At 41.5% G+C, this 23,830-nt stretch overlaps 1 protein-coding gene across 2 annotated transcripts in view; it reads left to right on the forward strand.

The window, feature by feature from the left end:
* Positions 1-23,830, forward strand: part of PTPRG (protein tyrosine phosphatase receptor type G) — a 412,936-nt gene that overhangs the window by 362,476 nt on the left and 26,630 nt on the right. For both annotated transcript variants that reach the window (XM_049826696.1, XM_049826694.1), the window contains 2 exons: positions 10,136-10,227; positions 22,902-22,993. In XM_049826696.1, the coding sequence (XP_049682653.1) occupies positions 10,136-10,227; positions 22,902-22,993 (184 nt within the window). The remainder of the gene's footprint in view (positions 1-10,135; positions 10,228-22,901; positions 22,994-23,830) is intronic.

Consider the following 23,830-nt stretch of genomic DNA (forward strand, 5'->3'; position numbering starts at 1 on the left):
AGGAAATACTGAGCCAAGAGCTTGTGTTTAATTTACGTGTCTGCTTCTGAGCAAGTGCCTGATGGATCCAGGCATGTTTCTTCATACATTAAGAAGCGTTCATATGTTTTTGCTAAGATGCAAACTACAATTCTTGTGGGCTTTTTTTCTTCTTTTCCCCAGTCTCACATTTATCAACACTGAAAGGTTGTAAAGAGCTTAATAAAAGGTAGATTAAGGCTTTGGAAGTAATGCAAATAAGGAGCACGGCCTATAAATAGAAAATATATTAAACTGTATCTGGTGTTAAGGGATCTAATAATTAGCATACGTTGACTGAATTTCTTCTGTTTCACTTATCTGCAATGAACTTTATCTTGAATCAAAATGTTCTCCTCCTGTGATTAGTTTTGTTATTAGCTGTTTCTACACACTGATTAAGGCAATGGGAAGGCAATAGTTTACTGGCCCAAGTGTATACTTACTGAAAAAGAGTTTGTCATGAGGATGAAAGCAGTTTCTAGTTTTCAGAATAATTTTGACTGATTTCTTAAAGGCAAAGTCTCTTCTACATCTGTTACTTTATGACTTTTCAATTCTTGACTCTTCTATATAATTTGGGGCCTACTAGTAAACTTGGTAATTTTTTCTGATGTGCCTCATACTTCAAGTCCTTTTTGTGTAATAAATATGTATTTCTGTGACACTAAAATTCAGGGAGCTTTGAATGGGTTATAGGCCTGAAACTTCAAATATGTCCTTTTCTTAATAAATATTTTGAAAAGGGAACTCTTCCTCACTTCATTTCAAGCACTTTCAGGAACATCCTTCTAGTCTTCTCTGCCTCATGGTGTAGTGGATTCTACTTCTGTTACTTGCTTATAATATTTCTATAATTTTTCTTATGGCTTATTTGGTCTGTGGAGATGGTAGTGTAAAACATACATTGTTTTTATTTTCTGTGCTTCTTTATTATGCCTTAGTATGCTTAATACTGCTTACTACTTTCTGGTGTTAAATAGATTTTTCTTAGAGTATTAATTATTTGGGATTTGTTTGATATTATTGCCATTGTTGATGCTATTTATTTTTTAGAAACATTCTCTCAGAAAATACTGCACTGTTTAATGCAAATGCTACTGGAACGATCCTGCTGATGTGGAGATTTTTTATTCCGATGTATTAATTGATGTGGGTCTGTCGTGTTAAGCAAAGGAAGCCCAGTGGATATGTTCACACTACACTGATTGTCCGATTTAACCAGAACACCACTTCAGCGAATACAACTTGCTTCTCTGTGGTATAGCTCCATTAATGCAGAGCTATGCCCAAGGTACTTAGCCCAGCAGATAAGGAGTATTGGTGCACGCAGAGCTCACGCTAACATGCCTGCATCTCTCCTGGCGTCTGAGATAGGTCACTGGGGTCTGACTCGGGTATTTTTACAGAGCTAGTTAGAGATGTATTCAGCATACTACAGCAGAATACACAACACGGTATTTCTCAGTGGTTGGTTCAGTGGATGGTAGTTTATTGTCTCTGATATTTGTGTTTCCTTGTCACATTTGTTAACCTTTGAATGCAAGAAACTCATTAAAGCAATTCCTCAGACACCCATACTCCAGGCTTCCCCAGAGCTCTCGAGTCACTACCAGATTAGTATCAGCGACAGCAAGAAGCGACTCTCCAAATGGGTTGATTGATAGCGAGATTAATGATCCTCAAGAATTCTGTCCAGGTTAATTATTTGGCTGCTTACAAATCTTTGCTTTCAGGGAGATGGGTGGGGAAGGAGGACCAGCTGGCTGCCACCCGGTCTGTCTGTATTAGCGTGATGAGGTGATGTACGTAGCCCTGTCAGAGCACTAGCATTAAGTAGTGTATTTTCAGTGTTCTCATTATCTGCCAGGTACGAAGTAATTTGATTCTCTGCTCTTGGTGCCAGCTGCTCTTTTCTTTTCCTTTGTGCTGTGCTTCCAAAGGTAGCTTTTTGTGCCATTACTAATTGTGTTCTAAACAAAGTTAACAGAGAGACCATAAAAAATTGTAAGTAGCTATTTCTTTTTGAAATGGCCAGTGAAAAAAGCCTACCCTCCAAATACACGGTGATGGAAAGAGAAGGGAAATAATCACACTTTTAATATTTTATCCTGCCCCCAAATAAGCCAAACAAAATATGTCCTGCAGGGTTGGGAAATCTTCCTAGTTCTCCCACGCAACTTTAGTCCAGGTGCACGTGGACATGTCTGTTGAGAAAGAGGGAGCCTCCCATTGAGTATTTCATTATATTTAACAAACTGATTTTTCTGCCTGAAGATGGGCAGGACCATCAAAACAGAGGAAAAAAACGTGCCTAAACTTTTAGCACATTTTTGTGCTATGCTTAGGTCCCAGGCCATGGCTTGGGATACCTAAAATAATTCTCAATTGAATGTCCTGAGGTCCCATTCAGAGGAAGGAAAGAATATTTTTGCACAGGAAAGAGCAGGGCTCTTCCATTTTGAGAGTAATTAAGTGGGAGTAATTAGGGACATTTAGGTGAATGTTCCAAAGAGAGACCCAGTTTCTGCTATCCTTTCTTAGGTGGGATCATCTCTGTATTGGTTTTCTTATAACACAATTTCAATCCTGATTAATTACACTTTGCGCTTAAAAATACCTGTGTTTTAACCTCCCAGCGTGCCACCCTGTTTTTATTCTTTCCTTTTCTGATAATCCTCCCAAAGGGAATTCATGTCCTGAAATGATAATATCAAGTACGCCCAATTTTGAGTTCTTAGAGGTGCTACTAAAAGCTCCTCTCTAGTAAGAGGCAATCTTCATTGATTGCTGCAGTTCTTGTGATTACAGAACAACTCTTCACTTGGTTAAATTTAGCTTCCTTCTGTGAGAAAGTTTTAGGCCCCTTTTTAATATTACATGACGTTTAGGGCATTGGAAGTACACATTTTATAGGAACTGCCTAAGGTATTATTTGATTGGAAAAGGCATGTCTTTGTTTTCCTCTGTGATTTTCTAGTCTTTGTTATGAATGTTTCATTAAATAAATAGTTGGCTCAGGGAGAGGAAAATGAATATGTCAGGCTTCCCTTTGGTTTTTAAAACCGTGCCTAATTTTTAAGCCATTTTAAGATACCACCTATAGGTTTCTTTACCCCATTTTTGCCTGAAGACATTAAAGTTTTGAGCGGTAATGCATATAAGCAGGGAGCTTGTTCTCTTGCAATAGAAAATACTGATGAGTAAACCCATTCAGTCATCTGTAAAATTGCTGAGTATATCCAACACAGCTGTTGTGAGTATTGATTAAAGCAGGAGGGGAAGGTCTGATGCTGCTAGCCCTGTCAGAGGTCACCAGGAGAGTAATTAGCTACCAAGTGTTACAGGGCTAAGTGTCATCACAAATAAGGTTTCACCATTGCCTTCCCTGTTCTCCAGGGACACCAGGAAGAAGGGACAAGGAAGCGTGGAAAATGTTAGTGCTGAGTTAAACTAAGATTTATCCACTTACAATTTGCAATTAAAGAGCTTTCTAAGTGCATTTCTGCACTGGCCACCTGGGCACTTTCTGGTCACACAGCTGATGAAGGGGGGAGGCCTTGAAAGCAGCTCATCTTGGTGTGTGTTGTCATTTCTTAACTGTTTAGTTATTTGAATACCCTTCTAAAAATTATTATTTCTTGTATAATACCATATGTGATGTAAATGGGTGTCTAGTCTCTGGTGCAGGATAGGATCTCAGAGGATCGGGAGAAGAGGATTTTTAATTTTGTGGAGAGCTGTGTAGTCAGCTGGCAAATTTAGGCCATAAATATTAAATTAGCTGTCTTTCTGTGTCTTCTGAAATCCCTAGTCTTATTTGCAGATTAGTTTTTCAGATGGACAATTTTACTAGTGCTGTGTTCTTCACCACAAATACTGTGTCAAAGTTTTGTCCACCGTATTTTTTTTTTTCCATCTGTCTTTTCCCAGTCTTTTTCCTGTCTTTACTTCTCTTTGATAGTGCAGAATGTGTGGTTTTAGATATGTGTGGTTGGACTGGTGTTTGGATCTTTTTAGCTTTTGTGGGACTGTGTGGGTGAGCAACAACTCGCTGATATGAGAAAACATTTCTCCTTGCCCAGAGGAAGACCCCTGAAAGGGACAGTCTACTTTTCACCGTTCTGTCTAGGAAAGGATGCCAAGGACTTGGTACATGGATAGGTTTCAGAAGTTCACAGCGTGCCATCTAGACCTCTCCAGTTATCATATATGTGCAATGCTTAACACTGCTCAAGAAGATTACAGGCAGAAATTGCTTTGTGGGGAGAAGGCAAATCATCTTCGGGAGGGTTATGCAGGAGAATCAGCATTATTGTAGGGAAATTTTCCTCCTTTTTTAGCTTTCCTTTATTCCTTGGGTTTTATGCATTCCTGCTTTGTATATCCTCCCATAGCTCAAGTACGGTCAGGCATCACTGCCTTACCACTCCAGTATAGCATATGTTCTTTTATAACTTGACTTTTGAATTCTGTGTTAAGAATTGGGAAGGAAAATAATTGTAGAAAATTGGGGCAATATAAGCCATTTTCTGGCCAAAAAAGAGTAAATGCAGATGGCCCTCTGATACAATGAACGTAATATCACTGCTCCATGCTGGTCACTTATTCATATTCATAAGATCAGCTTTTTTCATGTGGTTTCTCTTCCCTTTTTCTTCTTAACGCTTGAGTCAGTTTTATTGCTCATAAAAATCAGTGACTGATGACCCCAGCTAGAGCAGTGCAGACTGCAGACAGCTGTTGTCCAGGCTCCCATCCACTGCTCTGCTGGTGACATGGTCGTGATTTGCAGCGCTTCTGTTGTTCCGTAGTCTGTGGCTCTTTTCTGAGAAGTCATTGCCAATTCTGACAGTGACAAATGCTTGCCAAGGAATAGTGAAGCTAGTTTAAAGTGCAGAGCCATGTGTTACTAGTACACTTGACTGCATACATACTCAGGTTTTGGTGCCAGCAGAAACCAATCTTAATTGTGTCTCCTGGAAAACATGCAAAACGGTTCAACAAGAATCTGAAGCATCTTTTCTTCTATTGAAAGTGAGAATGAATGTGCAGAGGTAGTGAAAGGGATCGTTTCCTGTCTTTGGATCCTTGTTTGGGAGTTACTTGCAGACCCCCCCCCCCACCCGCGATGGAGGAGCACGGTGAATGAATGCCTGTATCCAGGTTGCATTTGATAAAGACTAAGCCGTGTCCTGCGCAGCCTGGTTTCGAGGTCCGTTACAGCTCCCGATTTGACTCCTGTTTGATCTTGCCTGTTCTGCCCACCAGCTAAGGGCTGTGTGTGAAAGTAGGGTGGCTGCAGGGACTATTGGCCTCTTCCTTAATAAATGTACATTCTGCAGAGCTCCTGTCTGTGGGAGGCTGTTTCTGGAGGGAAGGGTACCCAGAGGACAAGGTCTGCCCTGCTCTGACAGTAGTGAATAGGCCTCCAGGACCCTTTCAAGCCATCTGCCCCCAAATTAGTCATGCTTTAGGAGGTAATGACCCAAGAAGAGAGCAGTTGCAAGAAACCGGGAGCCTAGAGCTCCTAGATGCTATTACAGAAATAAAGTAGTATAAATCTGGCTAGCCTTGGAGAGGGAATACACACTGTTCCGGCCAACAGAAATGCCTGGAAGAAGGAGTAGATCCCTGGTGAACAAGGGAGCAATGAAAGTGCCAGTCGCTTCAGCATGTGAGGCAGGACACGGCTCTTGCGTGTCCCCAGAAAGTGAAGCATTCCCCTTTGATTTTTCCTGTGTTCAGCCACTGTCCTGGTAGTTTCAGCCAGCAGCTGTGAAGGCAATCACTTGCCCCTCCGCAATAAACCATTGCTCCTTCTCTCCCTGCCTCAGCTGCTCTGGAGAAGCACAGATCCCTCGCCTGTCATCACAGATCAGGGGATGCTGCCCACGCTAGACAGAGTACAGAGGAGTAAAGGCCAAACGCTGCCCTCGGAGCTATTCCCAGCACTCCCATTGACTGCAGTGCGCACTGTGTGTTTGTATTGGGGGCAGCATTAACTAAACACTAAGGCGCTATCTTCTACGTGAAAATAAAATGCACCCATGCTTTCAAGCCATTGTGTGATCTGGTTCTTCCTCTTGCTTTTAGATGAGTATAAAGGAGAAGCTGCTTGAGGTTTATTAACTAATAACCAAGGAAACCTGGTTTGAGTGTCAAAATCTCACAAGGCATCTCTTCTTCTGCAGAAGCTAATCTGGTATTTTGCTCAGCAGAGACGGAACAAGCATTTAACCCAGCTAATCAGGACCATCTCTTGGCATATTTTTATCCTTTCAGCTTGATAATAAGGTGCTGCTGCTCTGGACTTTGCATCCTGTTAGTTTGCTTTAATAACTCACTGCCAGTATCTCCGTAAAAAGATTCTGGGCAGGGGGATGGCTCTCCCTCACATCATCTTTGCATTCCAGACCCTGCCTCTGCTCCTTCTCCGGGGAGATGGTAATCTCGCAGTGTTTTACTTTCTGCATTTTGGTTCATATGTGACAACTGCGTGTCTGATCACCGCAATCTCGCACAGTTATTGTACCCCAGGGAAAGGGAGCCAAAAAAACATATGGGGCTAGAGAAAACGGTGTGCTTCACTGCACACAGACGTATTTCAGAGACAACAGACTATGGTATTTTGCAGAAAAGATGTGGGCTCTCTGAAATCTGGAAGTAAAATCAAGGCTGTGATTTGCTTTTCCTCAGCCAGTGCTGCAGAAATGCAAGAATTATTCTAAAATTAGTTGTTTCAATTGTTAAGATTTTAATAACCATTTATGCCATTGACAAATCCCAATTGCTCATTCACTAAGGACTGCTTCTGTCAGAAAAAAAAAAAAAAATCTGTTTTTTTTCTGCTGACGGTGTTGGTTTCCTGAGCAAATGGGCATACAGGTGCAAACACCTGCACATGTATACACGCTGGGGTTAAAAGTTACAGGCTGAAGTACTCATGTGAAAACAGTTGTAGACTTGCACCTCGTCTAGCCCTGCATCCGCTCCTACCTCTCTCCATGGCTGCTTCTCCGGTGACTCGAAACAAGCAATTTTCTGCTCTCATCCTTTTCCTTTATCCAGCCCTCCCCATACATGCACACAGATTTACTGCAGCCTCTTGTAGCCTTAGCAACTGCTGCCACTTCAGGTTTGTATACTGAGGGAAAGGTAGGGAAAATGCCAAGGGATAGAAAGGAGCATCCTAAACTGGGGGAGAAGGCAGACGCTAAATTTTCTGAAATGCCTCTCAGTAGCCTTGATCCCAGCTATCAGTATTTATTACTACAAACTAGACACGAGTTTGCAAAAGGCTCTTCTTGGGCCCAGGCGTTTCCTCACTCAGTCAGTCCCAGGCTGAAAAATGGACATTATCCAAACTGGGAGCCTGGAGGCATCTGCCTGGTGCCCTGAGATGCGTGCTCTCTCCTGGAGCTGCACAGGGAAAGAGATGCAAGAGTAGGAAACAGACCCAGTAAGCAGAACTTGCTGGAAAATTCATCCAGCTACTTTGTGAAACCCATCATAAAAGGTCTTTCAAAGATCAGTCCACTTTATCCTGCTCTCAAGTTCGAGCCTGCGTAGTCCCATCAGTGCTGCCTTATGCTGTCATGGGGAGCCCCTGAGACACGGAGGGAGTCATCACGACAGGGATGCGATGGCCTGTGCACAGCAAGCTCAGCTGTGGAGGCTAAACTTGGAATATTTATAGCAATTATGAGCAAGTGAAAAAAAAGACTCCGAGAGGCATGTCTTCACCTGAAGTGCCAGTATCTAGTATTGTAATGAACCGGCTGCGTTATGTATGTATATACAGAAGACAAGAGCGTATTTAGTGTGATGTTTGTGACTTCAGAAAAACTTTAGTCAAATTCCATGGTGACTGCCTTTCGAAACGGCTACAGAAAGTCTTCCAGGAATAAAATACGGAATTGTTAGTGACACTAATGATTGTAGCAAACTTTACTATGTGAAATACTCATTTACTACATTGTTATTCCAACATTGTGCTCGGCAGAGATACGCTGGACTCGGATATTCAGCTATCCCCATCGTGGGCCTTACAATATTGCATATGTGATTATCCAACACAATTGCATGTTTTGAGACTATTAAGAAAAAACTGTCTTATGGCTGCATAAAAAAAGCACCATGCCAGCCTATCAGAGCCTCTCAGAGTATAAAATAACAAATTAACAAAAAATAATGCTTTTCTTCAGTATCATCAGCTTAAAAAAATCCTGTAAATCCCTGTATAAAGGTCTGGTTTTTTTATCAAACACCTTCTTAAGGCCTTCATTACCAGGAGGAGCCGTTCAAGGATTTTTGGAGTATTGACTCAAGGGAAAGAGCCCCAAATACATCAAAATCAGGAACATTTTGCCTGTTTCATATTCATAGTTTCTTCTTTATGTGTGACTGATTTATTCTGCTGCGTGCCCCCAGGGTGTGCATTGTCCAAAATAAAGGCTGCCAAAAAGAGAGAACAGGGAGTAAGTAGGGTGGGGGGAGTTCAACCGATGTTTTTAAATGCTGTGAGACTATTGCACATCTTGCATCCTCATGTGTGAATTCACCTTATGGTGTTTCTTAACAAAAGCATACCCACTAAATAAGTAACTTCAGCACAATGCAAGACATCGTGCCTGAAAATAGAAAGCTGCTCCGAGACAATTACTCCATGCTGTGAAATCCGCTCTCTCCTGCTTCTGTATTGTCTTAAGTTGTACTTGTGCTGCCATAGCATGTGCTTGCATTATAAAGCACTGTGACTGTGCAGTAAAAAGTACAAGTGCACAGAAAGCAAGCACCCATGATTTTTTTAGGTTCTAGTTTTGCCTAAGAGAGCGGTTTGATTTTCAGTGACTTTTTTTGCTCGCTGGCACATACGGATGTCGAAAACAAAGGGAGCACAAATTACTTTGACAAAGTCAGCGAAGCCGGCTCTGCAGAGCGGGCTCTCTTTGGAGAGCACAATGCCCGAATTACAGAGAAGCAGACTGCAAGGCAGAAACTTAAAAGCCACTACGTGCAAATACGTTTCAGCAAGGGAAGCGGCAACTTGACAGAAGGCACAGCTCACAAGGCCGCCTGCAAACTTTGCCCAGGTGTTGAGGAGCAGTTCATTAAGGGCTGCAATGAGAGGGATCTTTCTGCAGTGGGAAGGTATTGTTAAGCGCCCCGACAGATGAGAGCAGACCCTTCTCCTGCCACAATAGCTGCTCACACCAAGCAAGACTCATTAAATATTCAGTTCCAGCCTCAAGCAGCTCATTAAGTCAGCAATGAGCAGTGACGCTGGTGTTGGAAAACCCTGCCTCAGTTAACATCACCATGCAGAGTCTCCTCGGATCTCTTGATGTTATTCTGCTCAGTACCTTTTCTGTGATGACCAGCCTGTGCTCTCTGCTTTGCATTAAATACAGGTAAAAAAGAGTCAGGTGGATTTAAGTTCTCCTTTTCTTTATAGGCCTTTTCAGAGATGAGTCCTGGGGCCCAAGCTAAGTGGCTATTGCATTTTTCTGTAGCAGGAAGAGGATGGGATGAGGGTTATATGGCTTTAGTGTTAAAAAACAAGCAAACAAAACCACATAATGTTTAAAGGATAACTGTCATAGCAGAACATCATGACGTGCAGCAGTTACAGATGCTGTATTACTGTCTGTCAGCTGTTACACAGCGGAAACTTTTACTGTAAAAGTATTTCCCCTAGAAATGCTAGTGTCTTAGGTGGATTTTGGCTTGAACTGTATTCTGAATATGTTTCTTGTGTGCAGAGTTTCTTTCTGAATGATGTATTTGAAACCTGATTTGCAACCACTAACTTTTGTGAGTATAATTTTGTATTCAGTAGTACTTAGCAATAATGTACAGAGGCATTTATGATGGGTTGATGTCAGATGTCAATGAATTAGAGCACACCAGAATCCAGAATTAGGATTGTAATGGTAGAATACGCAAATATGTTTTCCTGCAGTGATGTTTTAAAACTGAAAGTGATGTTTTAAAAACAGCTGGAAGTATGGACCAGAAATGGAGAAGCAGAACATGTGCAAAAGTTTTCAGCTGTTTTTTCAGAGGGCAGCTTTTCACACCCTGCATCTATATTTTTTTCTTTTTCCTTTAACAGAAAGTGTTTTCAGACTGCCCATTTCTATGTGGAGGACAGCAGTTCCCCCCGTGTGGTCCCCAATGAAAGTATTCCCATTATACCTATTCCAGGTAAGACGGGCTTAATCTCCTATGTTTGTGCTACTTGGAGTCTGTTTTAATTACATAAAGAAGAGAAGGTTATGCTTATGATAAATCATGGGGGTTTGGTAGAAATTTGTTCTATTGGTGCTGCTTCATTTAATTTAAGGTGCTTTGCAATGGGGCTCTGAGTGCCAATGCTGTCTTTTTCCATAGGCACCGCTCTCACATTGTTTTAATAGACAGTTCAGAATAACCTTTGTAAAACGTCAAAAACACGAGCAACGCTTCTTAAAAACTCTAAGGCTTTGCATCCAGGGTGTAACCAGCTGCTCCATCAGGGCAGGTTGTGGACGAGGGATGTGCAGCTCCACCGCTCTCTCGAGACCGGGGAACTTGCACCCTGCTTTCAGCGTGTGTGGAGGTGGTGTCTGCTGGGTCTCAGAGAGGAAAGCAAGACACGGGGATAAGCAAACAATCTCAAGTAAAGTCCAAAGCCATCTGTTAATTTGGTATTAATCAAGTTACCAAAGGTCAAATTCTCCTCTCAGCTATACTGAGAGTGAAGCTGGAAGCAGAGTTTCGTGCTCTTCTCTCTTCATGAGGCATTTCCCCTGGGAATTACGAAGTGCAGGATCCAGCTCCCTTTAAGCCGTGATGACAGAGAGCAGCTTGGTGTTACAGTGGCCTTTGCAGCCGCTGTCTTGTTTGAAGTTGGTCAGTGTCACAGGCAGAGTTAAGATACCCAAAGTGTTGTATTGCCCTCAGTCTGTCAAATGCTTGCACATGTTGCTTCAAGGTGTTTTAAGTTTCCTTGTCGTATTCTGTAATTTGTGTCATTGGTCTAGGATTCAGTCTGCAGCTAATTAGGTTCATTTTGCCAAAACACATTCAAAGCTGTTTCTGAGACAGTGAAGAAACATGCTTTCTTGAAAAGTGAAAGAATCCAGTTATATTTTCCTTGATTTTATTCAGTAGACATGTGTGACTTCTTTCTAGAAAGACTCTTTCAAAGTACCCCTGGGAACTAATATGAAAGGTTAGCTAATACATTCCTACAGAAAATATTAGGCAGTTAGCCTTGCAGTCTGATGCTGTGCCACTGAAAAGAAAAGAAAACATGCTATTATTTTCTCTCCTTTCTGTGGCAGACTAAGCTGCATGTCCTGGCCACCTCGCTTCCTTAGCAAGGAGCCATCCTTCCTCTCCTTCTCCTTTAGGGTAACAGGAGATGGGAGGTTTTAGTCTTAGACCCCTTGCGAGGAGTTTTCACAAAAGAACCTAAATAGTGGAGAACTCTGTTCTTCCTACTCTAAAACCAGGAGGAGCACTTCCCTTTTGGGGCTGGTTTTGGCAGTCAGTTTAGTGGTCCCACCATGCCTGCTCTCGTGTGATACCTCCTTAGAGCTTGTGAGGAAGGGGAGGGTGGGCTAACCTGGACTCTGTGCAGAGCAGTGTCAAAACTTGGGAGATTGTGAGCACAAGGCAGTGGGGGAAGAGAAATTCTTCCCTCAGAGAGAAGTCTCTTTGTCCAAGGTGTAGGGTTTTTTACTGTAATTGAGACAAATTTTTCTTAAAGAAACCAGCAGAAAGCTCCATCTTTTCATGCTGCGGTCTGTGTTGTTGAGACAGTGGTTCTTCCCTGTTTCAAGGGTATGTTTTGATGGTCAGTCCATTAAAGACTGGCTGGCATTCATATAAATTGTAATATAGGCTGAAGAAGTTCCATTAAAACTGTGCAGGTGGCAGGTACCATAAGGCCAGCACACGCACTAATGCTTGTCCAGCAGCCATTGTAGCATGTAACAAGTGACTGAGAACAGGGGAACGTTGCCTTTTGGGGACATCTTCCCATGACTAGAGCAGCCAAGTTGTTGGACCACAGCAGCTGTGGGACTGACACGATGCTACCATCACTGCAGCGCACACTGGGGTCTGCTCAGGCTCGGTAATGCTAAGAAAGAGCTGCTGACCCCTGATAATGGGCACTGCAGATTAAGGCACCTGCTGAGCAAGTGCTGCAAGACACCTCGAGAAGCTTTGTAGTTAAAAATCTGCAAGACTGCTGATGAGCTCTAAGGCATGTGAAGAACTGGGCCTTAGACAGAGGTTTAGTCTAGTCGGATGCACAGGTGAATCCAGCCCTTGAATTCCTAATCTAATTACAAGCTTTTTGTGGATATAATGGACATTCAGACACCTGCATACAGACATCCAAATGGAGGTGCCTTAATCTAAAGCCGAATCATACCTGGAAGGTCTTAAGAGAGAATGAACTGATGAACCTGAAGATCTTGGCACTGACAATAAAACTGTTCAGGCCACCAAAAGCCAAATGACCCTCTGGAAGTGCCTCTGTGTATGTTTATTGCCTATTACCTCTACAGGGAGTCTGTAATGAGGCTCAAAGTTAATAGAGATAAATTCCAGCTTTGTTGGCTTTTTCCAAAGGTGGGAGATACTGCCTGGAAAGATCTTGAAGCTCTCCTAAACATTTTCCTTCTTTGGAGATGTAGAAGAGGCCTGTTTCCCCCCATATACCTGTTGCTAAATGACAGTCTTCTCTGCCGTCAGCTGCTGCTCCCACATAGGCAGCCCACTGAAATGCCTTAAAAACATTAAATGATAAAATTCTCTTTTGAACTGACTGCAACTGACGAAATTATAAGTCTCTGAACTTTTCCTCTGGAAGCTGCCAGAGGGTGTGAGAAAGTCTTACTTGCCATGTTGATCCTAGAAGCAAAATATAAGTGGCATTTTCACAAAAGCAAGTTTTTCGAAGTAACCTTGTTAGGTTGTGAAGCCCTATCCTTACAAAAGAAATTTGAATAGATCCCCGTGGGACCATACATCTACCTCCTCCAGTTCAGTGGACCAACTTCTACTCTCAGTTATGAGCAAGCAGCCACACTGATGGCAATTTAGAGCGGTGTGTCTAAAGACGTTTAGTAGATTTGCCCATCTACAGCATGCCGTGAGCTGCTGGTGGGAGGAAGCTGAGCGGGTTTGGGTCGCCTGGTCCTGGCCCAGGTGTGGGGTGGCTCTGCCAGGTATCTGGGAGCCAGGCACAGCGACGTCCTGACGCAGCTGGAGAGGTTTCAGAAGCGGTGCTGGTGTCTCTGCATGCCGCTGCTCTGCTCCGTGACGTGTCGGCATGCTCAGAGGTAGCTTTTGTGTTTATTTCTGTGCCACATTCTGCTCTTGTTTAGGCAAACCCTCTGTTTTCTCAGGTCTATGAACTCTAAAATCAATCTCCCAGCTACCTGCAATAGGCACACAGTACAACTTTTCAGGTCCAACATCTAAAAAAATCTTCTTTTAAGGGAATGATTTTGCCCATTTTCTATTTCACTTCCCATGGCGTATGTGCTTAATTATTGTGCACGAAGCCACATCACCCATAGGCATGTGCTTATCTGTGCAAATTTGCTCTGAGACCCAAATCATTATCATTATTCATAATTATCTGCACTGCTTGATCTAGAGAAACATAGGACAAAGGAGATATCATTAACTGAGTCACCCACTGGATATTACAACTGAAGTATAAATCTAAACTCACATAAGCCTTGTGCCTGACAGTAATGCATCTGTAATCAACGACAGATTTCTGAAGCTCCCCTGCCATTCAGCCCAACAAAATTATTTCTCCACATCTTGTCTCTTTGCCTCCACACTCAGTTAATTTTCGCCACATCCATATCATCTTTGCCTGGATCTCTTCACTATTACATTTGGTCTTGGCAAGATCTCTTTCTCAGCAAACCAGCTCCTGTTTCTTGTTGGCTTGGGTTTTTTTCCATAGCTGGGTCAGTATCTGGTTAAAATGTTTCTGGACTTGATCCTTTTTGGTAGGGTTGGATAAGTAAGAATAAAAGCTGCATCATAGCTGCAGACCTGCAGCTGTGTTTTGCAGCACTGCAAAACAAAATGCATCCCTTAACAGTTTTCCTTTCTTCTTCTCACAAGACCTGCACCACAACAGCAGTGCAGAAGTGCACCTCTGTGCAACTTAGATGATACCAAATAGCGGAACTAGCACAAATTCCACTTCTACCCTCCTCCTTCTATCCTTTGTTGCAGAGCTTTCCTGCTCTTGGGTGGTGCATTGTTCTGGAGCTTGCTGGGGCTTTACTGGTTCCTTGCCCAGCCGATGGTCACAACAGATGCCGTGGCACTCCTGTCAGCAGGACTTGGTGTGAGATCAGTACAGAGATAGTTGAGGCATGACCCTACGGCAAAACTCAAAGCTCTGCATAGTCTTGACCACAGTCCGGGGAAACATGGCTCATAAAGAACACAATGGCTGGCCAATGCAGATGATTCATTTAGCATATTATTCCAGATGTCTTTCACCATTTTTAGTATAAGTAAAATGTCTCAGATGTGATGCCAGTTATTTCAGCTGTGTCTAGGCTGCAAGGCTCAGGAGCACTTCCCAGTGCTTGGATCGAGGTACACACAGTTTTAGGTGTAAAGGGCAGTAAATTATTTTTTTTAACTAGTATTGGAGTTTACGAACACTGTATTTAAAATAACCAGTGGCAGAATCTGATGGAGAAACACTCTCATGCTTCTTCAAGAATGCTTCAGTGTGGGTGCATGAGCCCAGGAAATAGTGGAGTAGCCAAGTACGTTGCAGTGAAAAGGGATCTTGACCACCTCATGCAGTCGTGCAAGGGTGTGGAGGCCAGTGCAGCCATGACCCTCCTTCATTTCCCTCTGTCTTCTCATGGTTACAAGAAGGACTCCCATCAAGAGTCCATCTTATTAACTCTTAGCTTCTGTTAAATCTCTGCATAATTTTGAAACCTTCTTCCTTATTCCATCAACAGCCATGGTTGCCTTCAACCTTTCCTGATGAACATCAGGGGTTAGACTTGGTGTGTTTTTCACAAGCTCAGTTTCTGCACTTCTGGTATCTTCTGCTAGCATCCACCCTGTGACAAACTGTTTCTATTAAGAGACTGTACCAAGCCATATCTCATTTGACAAGGAAACTGCAGGTTCCCAACAGAGGCTTGGTATCTTACTTCTACTAAGATGTAGCTGTCTCGGGTTGCATCCCAAGAGCTGAAGAGCAGAGCACCAGGACACATCTGTGGCCATTACAGTGCCAGTGTACGGAGCGCACAGTGATCCTCTGTGCTAGAGACTGGCGAAGTACAAGGAAAAGCGCTAACTGCAGCTGAGGACTTATTTCTCAAGGGCGTGAAGCTCTTCACTGAGCACAGAGGTAGTGCTCTTCAGCTGTTTAAGACTTTATTTCTGCTTTCTGCTCCCTGCGGATTTATGTTCCAGCACCATATTGTGAATTGTACCTATCTTCAGCTTCAATTAAATTCATGAATGCAATATTGCAAACACAGCCGTCCTCTGAAGCCAAGAAAACATCAAGGTATTTTAGGAAACATCCACCTTCCTTTTTTCTCTGCTACAAACTGCTGCTCCTGCAGCACACTGAAGAATTTATGGTATGGTATCTACTCATGGTACTTGTAATGGAGGCTTCAGGAGTTGGCTAAATCACCCAAAATCATGTTTTTGTGGTGGCCATGTGAAATGCAGACAGATCCTTTTCTGAAAACCGTCACACTGGGCTGCAGAGCTCTGGAGTTGAACTTCCATGTGCTTAAATGTAAGGCATGTATGTAATTGATGGCACGACTGGGACCTGAGGATGGAAATGTGTGAGATTAAAATTGTATTCCTTAGCAGGCAATACCAAATAAGATCATGTTTAATGTCTGTGCTAAGGGAAAATTCACATTATTTCATTCTCTTGGACTGAAATTGGTTTTTTGCTTAAAGGGAAGAAGTGTATTGCTATTACATTTATAATTAATGATAACCTAATCTAAGATTTGTACAAGCAGATTTAAACTGAGCTCTTATTTTGACACATATAAAATTTTATCATTAACATCTTTATATTCCTGACTGACACATGGCTAATAGCATTGTAGTAGATTAAATCTTGAAGCAAGAGAGATGAATGTAGCTACAATATTACACAGGTGATTTTTCATATTCTGCTTTTTCATGTGTCTCCCCTTTATCAGAAACCTGCCCTTGTGTTCATTTGACTTGATTATAACAAATAGATAGCAATTATCTTGCTGGAAGGACTTCTGTGTTTTTCTCTCAACATGTCCACCTATCCAGGACTTTCAAATGTATTCGTAGTGTTCTCCATGCCTTTTCACTTTGAAAGGCGTTTTTATTAAAAACAGTACTTGATAAACACATGATTACAAAAATGTGAGCATTAATGAGGAATAGTGTCCCCGATAATCAACTCTTAGTAATTTATTATTTAACTTATTTTAATTTATAATTTGTATTAATTACTGAGGTCAGTGACTTCAGGAGGATGCCGGCTTTAAAGGGCTTCAGCAGGTAGTTTGATCTCCTAGAATGAAACCTACTGTATTGCCTTTTTTAGTGCTTATGCAGATATGATCTCCCCAGGAAGCAGACACCTTCTCAATACTAAGGGTTTTTTAATGACTTTGGTTTATCATAAATTAATTGATACTCATGTTATACAAATAAAACTATTCTTATATTTCTGGCCATTTTTTATACAGCAAACAATGTGATCAGAAAAATTAATTATTCCAAATTAAACACAATGGCTTCAGTTGCGTCCTTATTTTAAATAGTTAAGCAAGGAAAGCCAATATACTGCAGAATTAAAGGCTCTGACTATATAAATGTGTATAATTCAAATGCATCAAGTCTAAAATGGTTTGAAGAAAGCTGGGCATCACCCAATTGTACGTGTGGAATTAGTCGTGGAGTCCAGTATTTGCGGGAGTTAGGGCAGGCTGTGGAGTTGCCTGCTCAAACATTTCAAATTCAGTCAGTGCCAAAATTTGAGCTGCATGTGAAGTTTCTGACCCCTGTAAGTGTGTGCACTTCAGAGTATACACTCAATCTGTAGGTTCAGAGATTTTTGTCTAAGCTTGTCTGTAGAGGTGAACACCTGACTTTAGTGGAGTTGATAGGAGTTTTTCAATAACCTCTACCGGAGCAGTATTTTACCCAAGGGTATGCTATTAATCCTTGCAGTATTCTTTATGATCAGCCACTTTTCTAGAGACAGACCAAATACAGAGGTACTTGGGTTTTGCATCCGCATTTAGTTCTGTGTGTTGAGTGCACTTTTGTATTGCGTGGTACAGCTGCGTAGATCCTACTTAAATCTGGGCTACGAGTGCCCCATTGCTGGTCGTGGAAATTAATCTGTTGGAATGCACTCCACGTGGCTTCTTGGTTACAGTGCTGCATGTGAAGGCAAGCTTTTGCTATAGCTCTGCAGCCTTCACCCTGATACGTATTGTAGCTTATGGAGGGGCTGTTAGACTCCGTTTTAAGTAATATGCATCCCAAGTATTGATGCTTGGTATTCTAGCTGCTTGCAGAGTTTTTCCATCCCTCTTTGTAAAAAATAAAAATCCATGAACCCCACCGAATGTGGTTAACAATAAAGTGAATATATTTTAAAAAAAAATCCTGGGATTGCATTCAATGTTCTCTCCAGCAGTGGAGAATAAGAGGGTGGAAGATGAATCGACATCCCAGGTTTGAGTGCTGCTGGGAACAGAAAGGTGCTTGTTTGCTAGGGATATGGGACATCATTTGTCAGATATGTTGGTTTTTGGTGAGTTAAGAGCTCAAATCCAGTCCTACTATAAGCTTACTGGTAGATACTGCTTTCCAATCGGGAAAACTTTTTTGCAGAAGATGAGAACTGCGAGGATACGCTATGGAGAGTGGACTCTCCAGGATTAATGTCATTAATGTCACTGGTTTCACGATTGTCATAAGCCAGGTTAGGTTTGTGCTACCTTCAGAAGGGGTGGTTTCCCTGTCACTTTACTGTTCCTCACAGTAATGAGTAGGGTCAACCTGTCTACCCCACTGACAACTAATCCTTCTTCCCCTTCCCTGCAAATCAATTAATCCTTTCTTACATTCATCAGCCCGATCAGCAGCCTGATTCAGTTCACTGCTCAGCCCTGCAGGCAGGGAGAAGGGAGTGGGAGAATCCCCCCGTCCTTTGGCTGAAGCCAGCTGTGAAGAGCACGCTGAGAATTGATGGAGGTGCTCCCGAGATGCAAGGGATGGCACGGGGCTGCTGAGCGGTGCAGTAAGTGGCTGCTGTCAGAGCAGATGGGCCAAGCCACGTGACAGCTATGGCACATGAATCCAGGTGGCTTTGCAAATGAGAGACTGAAGTGCAGTGACTAACAAACAAATGGAATAAGCTTTCACATTAAAAGTAAGGCATAAGATACATGGAGTATATTGGATTTAATAGGCTGGGTAAGGTAATAGCTGAAAAACAGAAAGCCTTTACAAACACAATGAAAGACATGGAAGAATTTTCTTACCGAGACGTCTTCATGTGTGTCAAACATCTGGTCTTCAGAAAGACCAGAATCTCCAAAATAGACAAAGATAATATGAGGAAGCACTTTGATTTTGACCTTCTGGATTAATTCCTGACCCAAACCCATCTATTCCAATCCAATGCCCCTAAACTATCCAGTGAGCTTTCAGGCTATAAATGAATCAAAATGAATCTGAGATCTTATTATGTGGAAATGTTGTCTCTGATATGATATCCCATTTTTCTTTTGAAATTGGCCCCTATTGCTTTAACATTACAAAGGCAGGTTATTAAGTGGGAGATAGAGGAAAATCCTTCTGGGTAGGATTGCTAATTGTCCAAGCTTTAAAGGTAACCCTGTTCGAACTTCAGTGCTTCTATACATTTCAGGCTTCTTTTGAAGGTGGCTGTCTTCTGAAGAAATGTATCGAGTATGCTGCATTGTCGATTGCCATTTCTTGAAAAATGAGGTGCAAGTAAAGGTTTTCCTCTACAGTCTTTTTTTTTAAGCAAGCATGACTTTAATCTTGGCATTCTCCCTTTGTGGCAGGAAATGAGCTCCACAGTGCTCCCTTTCGGTTTTGTGGTTTTGATAACTCCTCTCAGGCACTTGTCTTGGACCAGCAAGTGAAGATGGGAACTCCACCAAAGTGTTAAATATCTAGCATAAGGATTAAACATATCCCCTACCTGTCAGCTTCAGTAGTGTCTGATTATAAAGAATATTATTGTAAGTTATATTATTAATAAAAATAATGAATATATATACAATTAATTTTAAGGTTCTGGAGACTTTTGCCCTGTCCATCTCAGATTACTTCTTTCTCAGCATAACACAAAGGGTTAGTATGTTAGTATGGTGCCAGATTCAGCTCATATTTTGTAGAGAAGTAAATCCAGCATCACTTTATTGACACTGATAAAACAGATGGCAAAACCAAGCTAGACAGAACCGTAATTTTATCTGTGATGTTAGAGGTGAAGGTACGTTATTAAAACATTTCCCTCTTCTCTTTGAATAATGTGTAGCTCTGGCAAAATATAAGCATCATACTGACAATATCAAATGTTGCTCTAGCTTTTGGATGGGAAAAAGTATATGGCGCAAAAGGGAATATGTGCAGAAGAACTATAAGAGCTCCTAATTAGCCATTATAGGATTCCATTAATCTCTTCAATCGACTAAAAGAATTATAGTCATTGAAGTCTATTTGTCTTAAGATGGAAAGAAAGCTTAACCAAAGCCTTTGGACTGACGATTGTGCGATGAAAAGTGTATTCTGTGCATCAAGCTACATCTTTTGGTTTTCTTCGAGAAGGTCATGGCCATCTTCAGATAACGTCAGAGCAGATATCATTCAAGAGCGCTGAGTATATTAGTACATATTTTACCGGAGGTCTGACAAGCCGCCCGTGGCTAAGCACGCATATACCCCAGCTAAAGTAATTTGTGTTCCTGGGTGGGAGTTTGGAGTTGGAGGTCACGAATAGAAAAATACAGACCCAAATCAATTCAACGCTTTTCTGTTTCATTGGTTAGTGTAATAGCCTATATCTTGCGTACACCTGCTTCCTTGTGGCTGTCAGCAGCGGGCAAGGTGGGCGTACGGGGGGGAAGCAGCGGCGTCCTGCCCAGCTGCGGGCTGCCTGTCCCCTCTGGGCTGCGCGTGTCCCTCGAGGGGTGGCCTCTGCCTGGCTTCTGCGCAGAAGCTGCCAGGTCTTGCACGGTCAGCAGGACCGTGTTATCCCAGCAGTTTGAAAGCTGGAAATCATAAGCGTTTTTTGGAGTTTCTAATGTTTGTGGGTGTGATTTTACTCTTCCTAATAGGAAACAATTAGATTTGCTCCAAGAAGGTTTTCCTGAGTTTCTGGGCAGCTTCAGCAGCATAAGCCCCCTCTCACCCCGTGAGCTCATACGTCAACAGTATTTCCTATTTAATGTATTTAATGTTTAATTGTTGCCCATGTTAATCAAATAGGATAAGAAACTGCGTTGGGTTAAGGCTTCTGGAGGGAATCGGAATTGAAAATGCAGAAGAGGAGAAAGGGAGGAGAAACAATAAAGGTCAGGGAACAACAGAGAGGTGAATTAGCAGTGGCTATAAAGGTGGAGACATACTGCCACCGTGCAGTGATGATGATAAAAAGAAAACTAACCATATTTTGCCATGGATCTCTGGTGCAGACCCATCCTTGAAATTGGTGGGAATTCAATGGACCAGAGAGCACGTTATCTCTAATGTATTTTTTGGCTCACAGATCACAATTAAAATTAAATTCTGTCTTCTGCAAAATTAAATTGGACACACTGGTCTGCTGCAATGAATCCTTGATCTCAGTTGGTCTCAGTTGAGCTAGACTACTCAAGAAAAAAACAAATGATAACTATGGAACTTTCCTTGTGAGAGTACATGAAATTGCTATCATAGCACAAGTTATTTTCAAGGAAATCTAGGATGTATGGGTTACTTTTCAGGAGAGGATAGATTGTTTTACAGGCTTTTGCTATTGACTGCTGTTCCTATAGATCATTCCATTCAAGTGTCTTGGCTGCAAAAATATTAATACAAATGTTGTTATGAGATGATGATGTTCTCAATATTACATAGAATAAATGTTATCACTTAAATATTTTTGACATGCCAGCTTTTCTGCATGCTGCAGCTTTTTGCTAAGCTGAGCATACACTTGTCAAATGTTTTGAATTCTGTATTATTCAGTAAATGAGCATGTGGTTAATTGAAGCAGCATTACTATACTGGGAGGTGATCAGATTGCAAACGTATCTTTAACAATTGGCTCTTGTAAATAAAATAGAAGAGACCTGATTGAAATCTGAAAATGTCAATAGATGCAAAAAGCCACCTTAGAGCGTTACCTGTTAAAATAAGAGTAGAGAAGTAATGACATGGTCAATATTAACTGCCATCAGCTGGAAAGAAATCAGATTGTCAGGGATCTATAAAATTCTTGCCAAAGTAGAACCTCATTTACACATACAGATCTTCATACCCTTTGCTAAGAAAAGCATATGTGACAGCTTAGAGGTTTTAGCTGCCAAAGATCTTTCACTCTGAATACAGTAAATGTCACATCTATTTATTTATCGTTAAATTTTGCTAAGTATCTGTAGAAATATTTGGATTTTTTCTATCATAATGTAGATGTTTAAAAGGAAAAGAATCCAGATTATAATGCAGCTGTAGCACCAAACCATATGGCTGCTAAATGGGAGCAAAAATACACTACTGAATTACTGGGAGTAAACATGAACTGGATGCAATCTTCAGAAGAATATTAAATGGAATATATAAATACCAGAGTATTGCCATAAAATCATGCAATCAGACAATAGTAGCCATCAGGCAATAGATTATTTCACATGCTGAAAGTAATCACAGTTGTATAGCAATTTACGTTTTCTAAATGCCAGACTGAAAATATTAACTAATGAATCTTGGCAAGCACAGTGTTTCCACCAACTGCAGTGGTGGTTATAACAACATCTAGGCCTTTTTTGAGAGAGAGAAAGAGAGAAATAAGGCAGCCATCCTACACCCCAGCTTTATTAGAATCTGTCCAGAGTCCCAGGTGCTTGAAACAGTTTTGTTTGTCTTTAATTCAATTCAAGCCTTTGTCTTCTTTCTTTTAAGAAAATGTCTGTGGGTGATTTATTGGTATATTGGGTGGAATTTGCACTGTGCTGAGCAAGAACAAATGGTCCGGTGGAATACATATTCAGTGTTATGAATAGTGTCTGGCATGAGAGAGAACTCAAATTAGCATGGGTGCTGTGTTGCCTGTTCTTTTGCTCAGAGACAGTTTCATGGCAAGTCCATTTGGATTCTACATTGTGTAAAAAGGAAAAAGTTAATAACTTGCAGGAGAAAAGCCTGTGTCTCTGTTCAGTCCGGTAGAAACTTACTGGGGGCAATTGTCAACTGTACTTTCCTATTTTGTGTCTCTTCTGTTGTTTTTTATAAAATGTAGGAGAGGAGGCTTCTTCATCCTATCCACAGCCATCTTCAAACTGTGAACAAGAACTAAATGATCCTTGAACTTCAATTGGACTTTGTAAATTAGCATCCCAGGGAATAGACTTTCAGTATTCATAATTGTATGCTTAGAATTAGAAATGAAGAGTTTATCTCAAAATTGGTCAGATTTATCAAGATTTCTTATTACTGCATGTTGAACTAGCTCTGCCTCTGGCAACTCAGATCTAAGTGGTAGAGTGAAGACTTTCTCTCCTGAAGTTTTATGTATAAGACAAATAGCAACTCTGAATATCTCTTTCTTTCTACAGATGATATGGAAGCAATTCCAGTCAAGCAGTTCGTTAAACACATCAGTGAGCTGTATTCTAATAACCAGCATGGGTTCTCGGAAGACTTTGAGGTACGATTTAATGATCCACCAAAAAAATGTTGTTTTCCTAAAGTTAATTGTGTATTAATAGTTAGGGACCATGCCACATCTGTGTGATGCTGCCATGTCAGGTAAATGCAGTGCTCAAATGTATCAGAAGAAATAGGGAAATACCGATTAGCCACCAGGTACGAGCAGTGTGGGACTGGACATTTACAGATGCTTTCTAACCACCTTTAAGGTGCCTTTAAGGGGTGACCCTCCTAGGTTTTTATTAAATTGGAAAAGCTGCCTACAATTCCCCATGAACAACATGAAGATACAAGCAGTTGGTTTTAGCCCCAGGCTTTTCTTATAATCTGCAGATTATTTTACTCTTGTTGGCCCAGAATTTGCTCCTCTTAGTCACACCGAGAAGTCACATACCCCCTGAGTAGCCCAAAAGGAGTAAAATAGTGTTCACCATGTGTAAAAGTAGTAGAATTTGGTCTTTTATGAAAACCCAAACTATGGGTCAGTTCCTGGAGTCCTTGCTCGTGCTCTGTTCAGCCAGGAAAGATTGCTGTTAAAGTCGTTGGTTATTTTGTTCCAGTAAAACAAGGAGAAAGGCTTCAGGATTTAGTTGGTGGTATTTATCTAATCTGACTATTTTAAAATTTGCATACCTGTTATGCATTTGTTACCTATTTAGGACAGATTCTGACCTATAAATCTGGTATAAATTGGAGGTAATTCCAATGAAGTGAAGGTAGTTTTCCACCCCTGCGTTACCAAACCGATATTGTGCAAGCACGATAAACATCACACAGTAGGAGGACGGGCTGCAGAGTCAGGCCTTAATACGCACAAGTCGGTATTCTCTGGCTA

The sequence above is a fragment of the Accipiter gentilis genome, chromosome 23 (genome assembly GCF_929443795.1).
Source record: "Accipiter gentilis chromosome 23, bAccGen1.1, whole genome shotgun sequence".
Classification (NCBI taxonomy): domain Eukaryota; kingdom Metazoa; phylum Chordata; class Aves; order Accipitriformes; family Accipitridae; genus Astur; species Astur gentilis.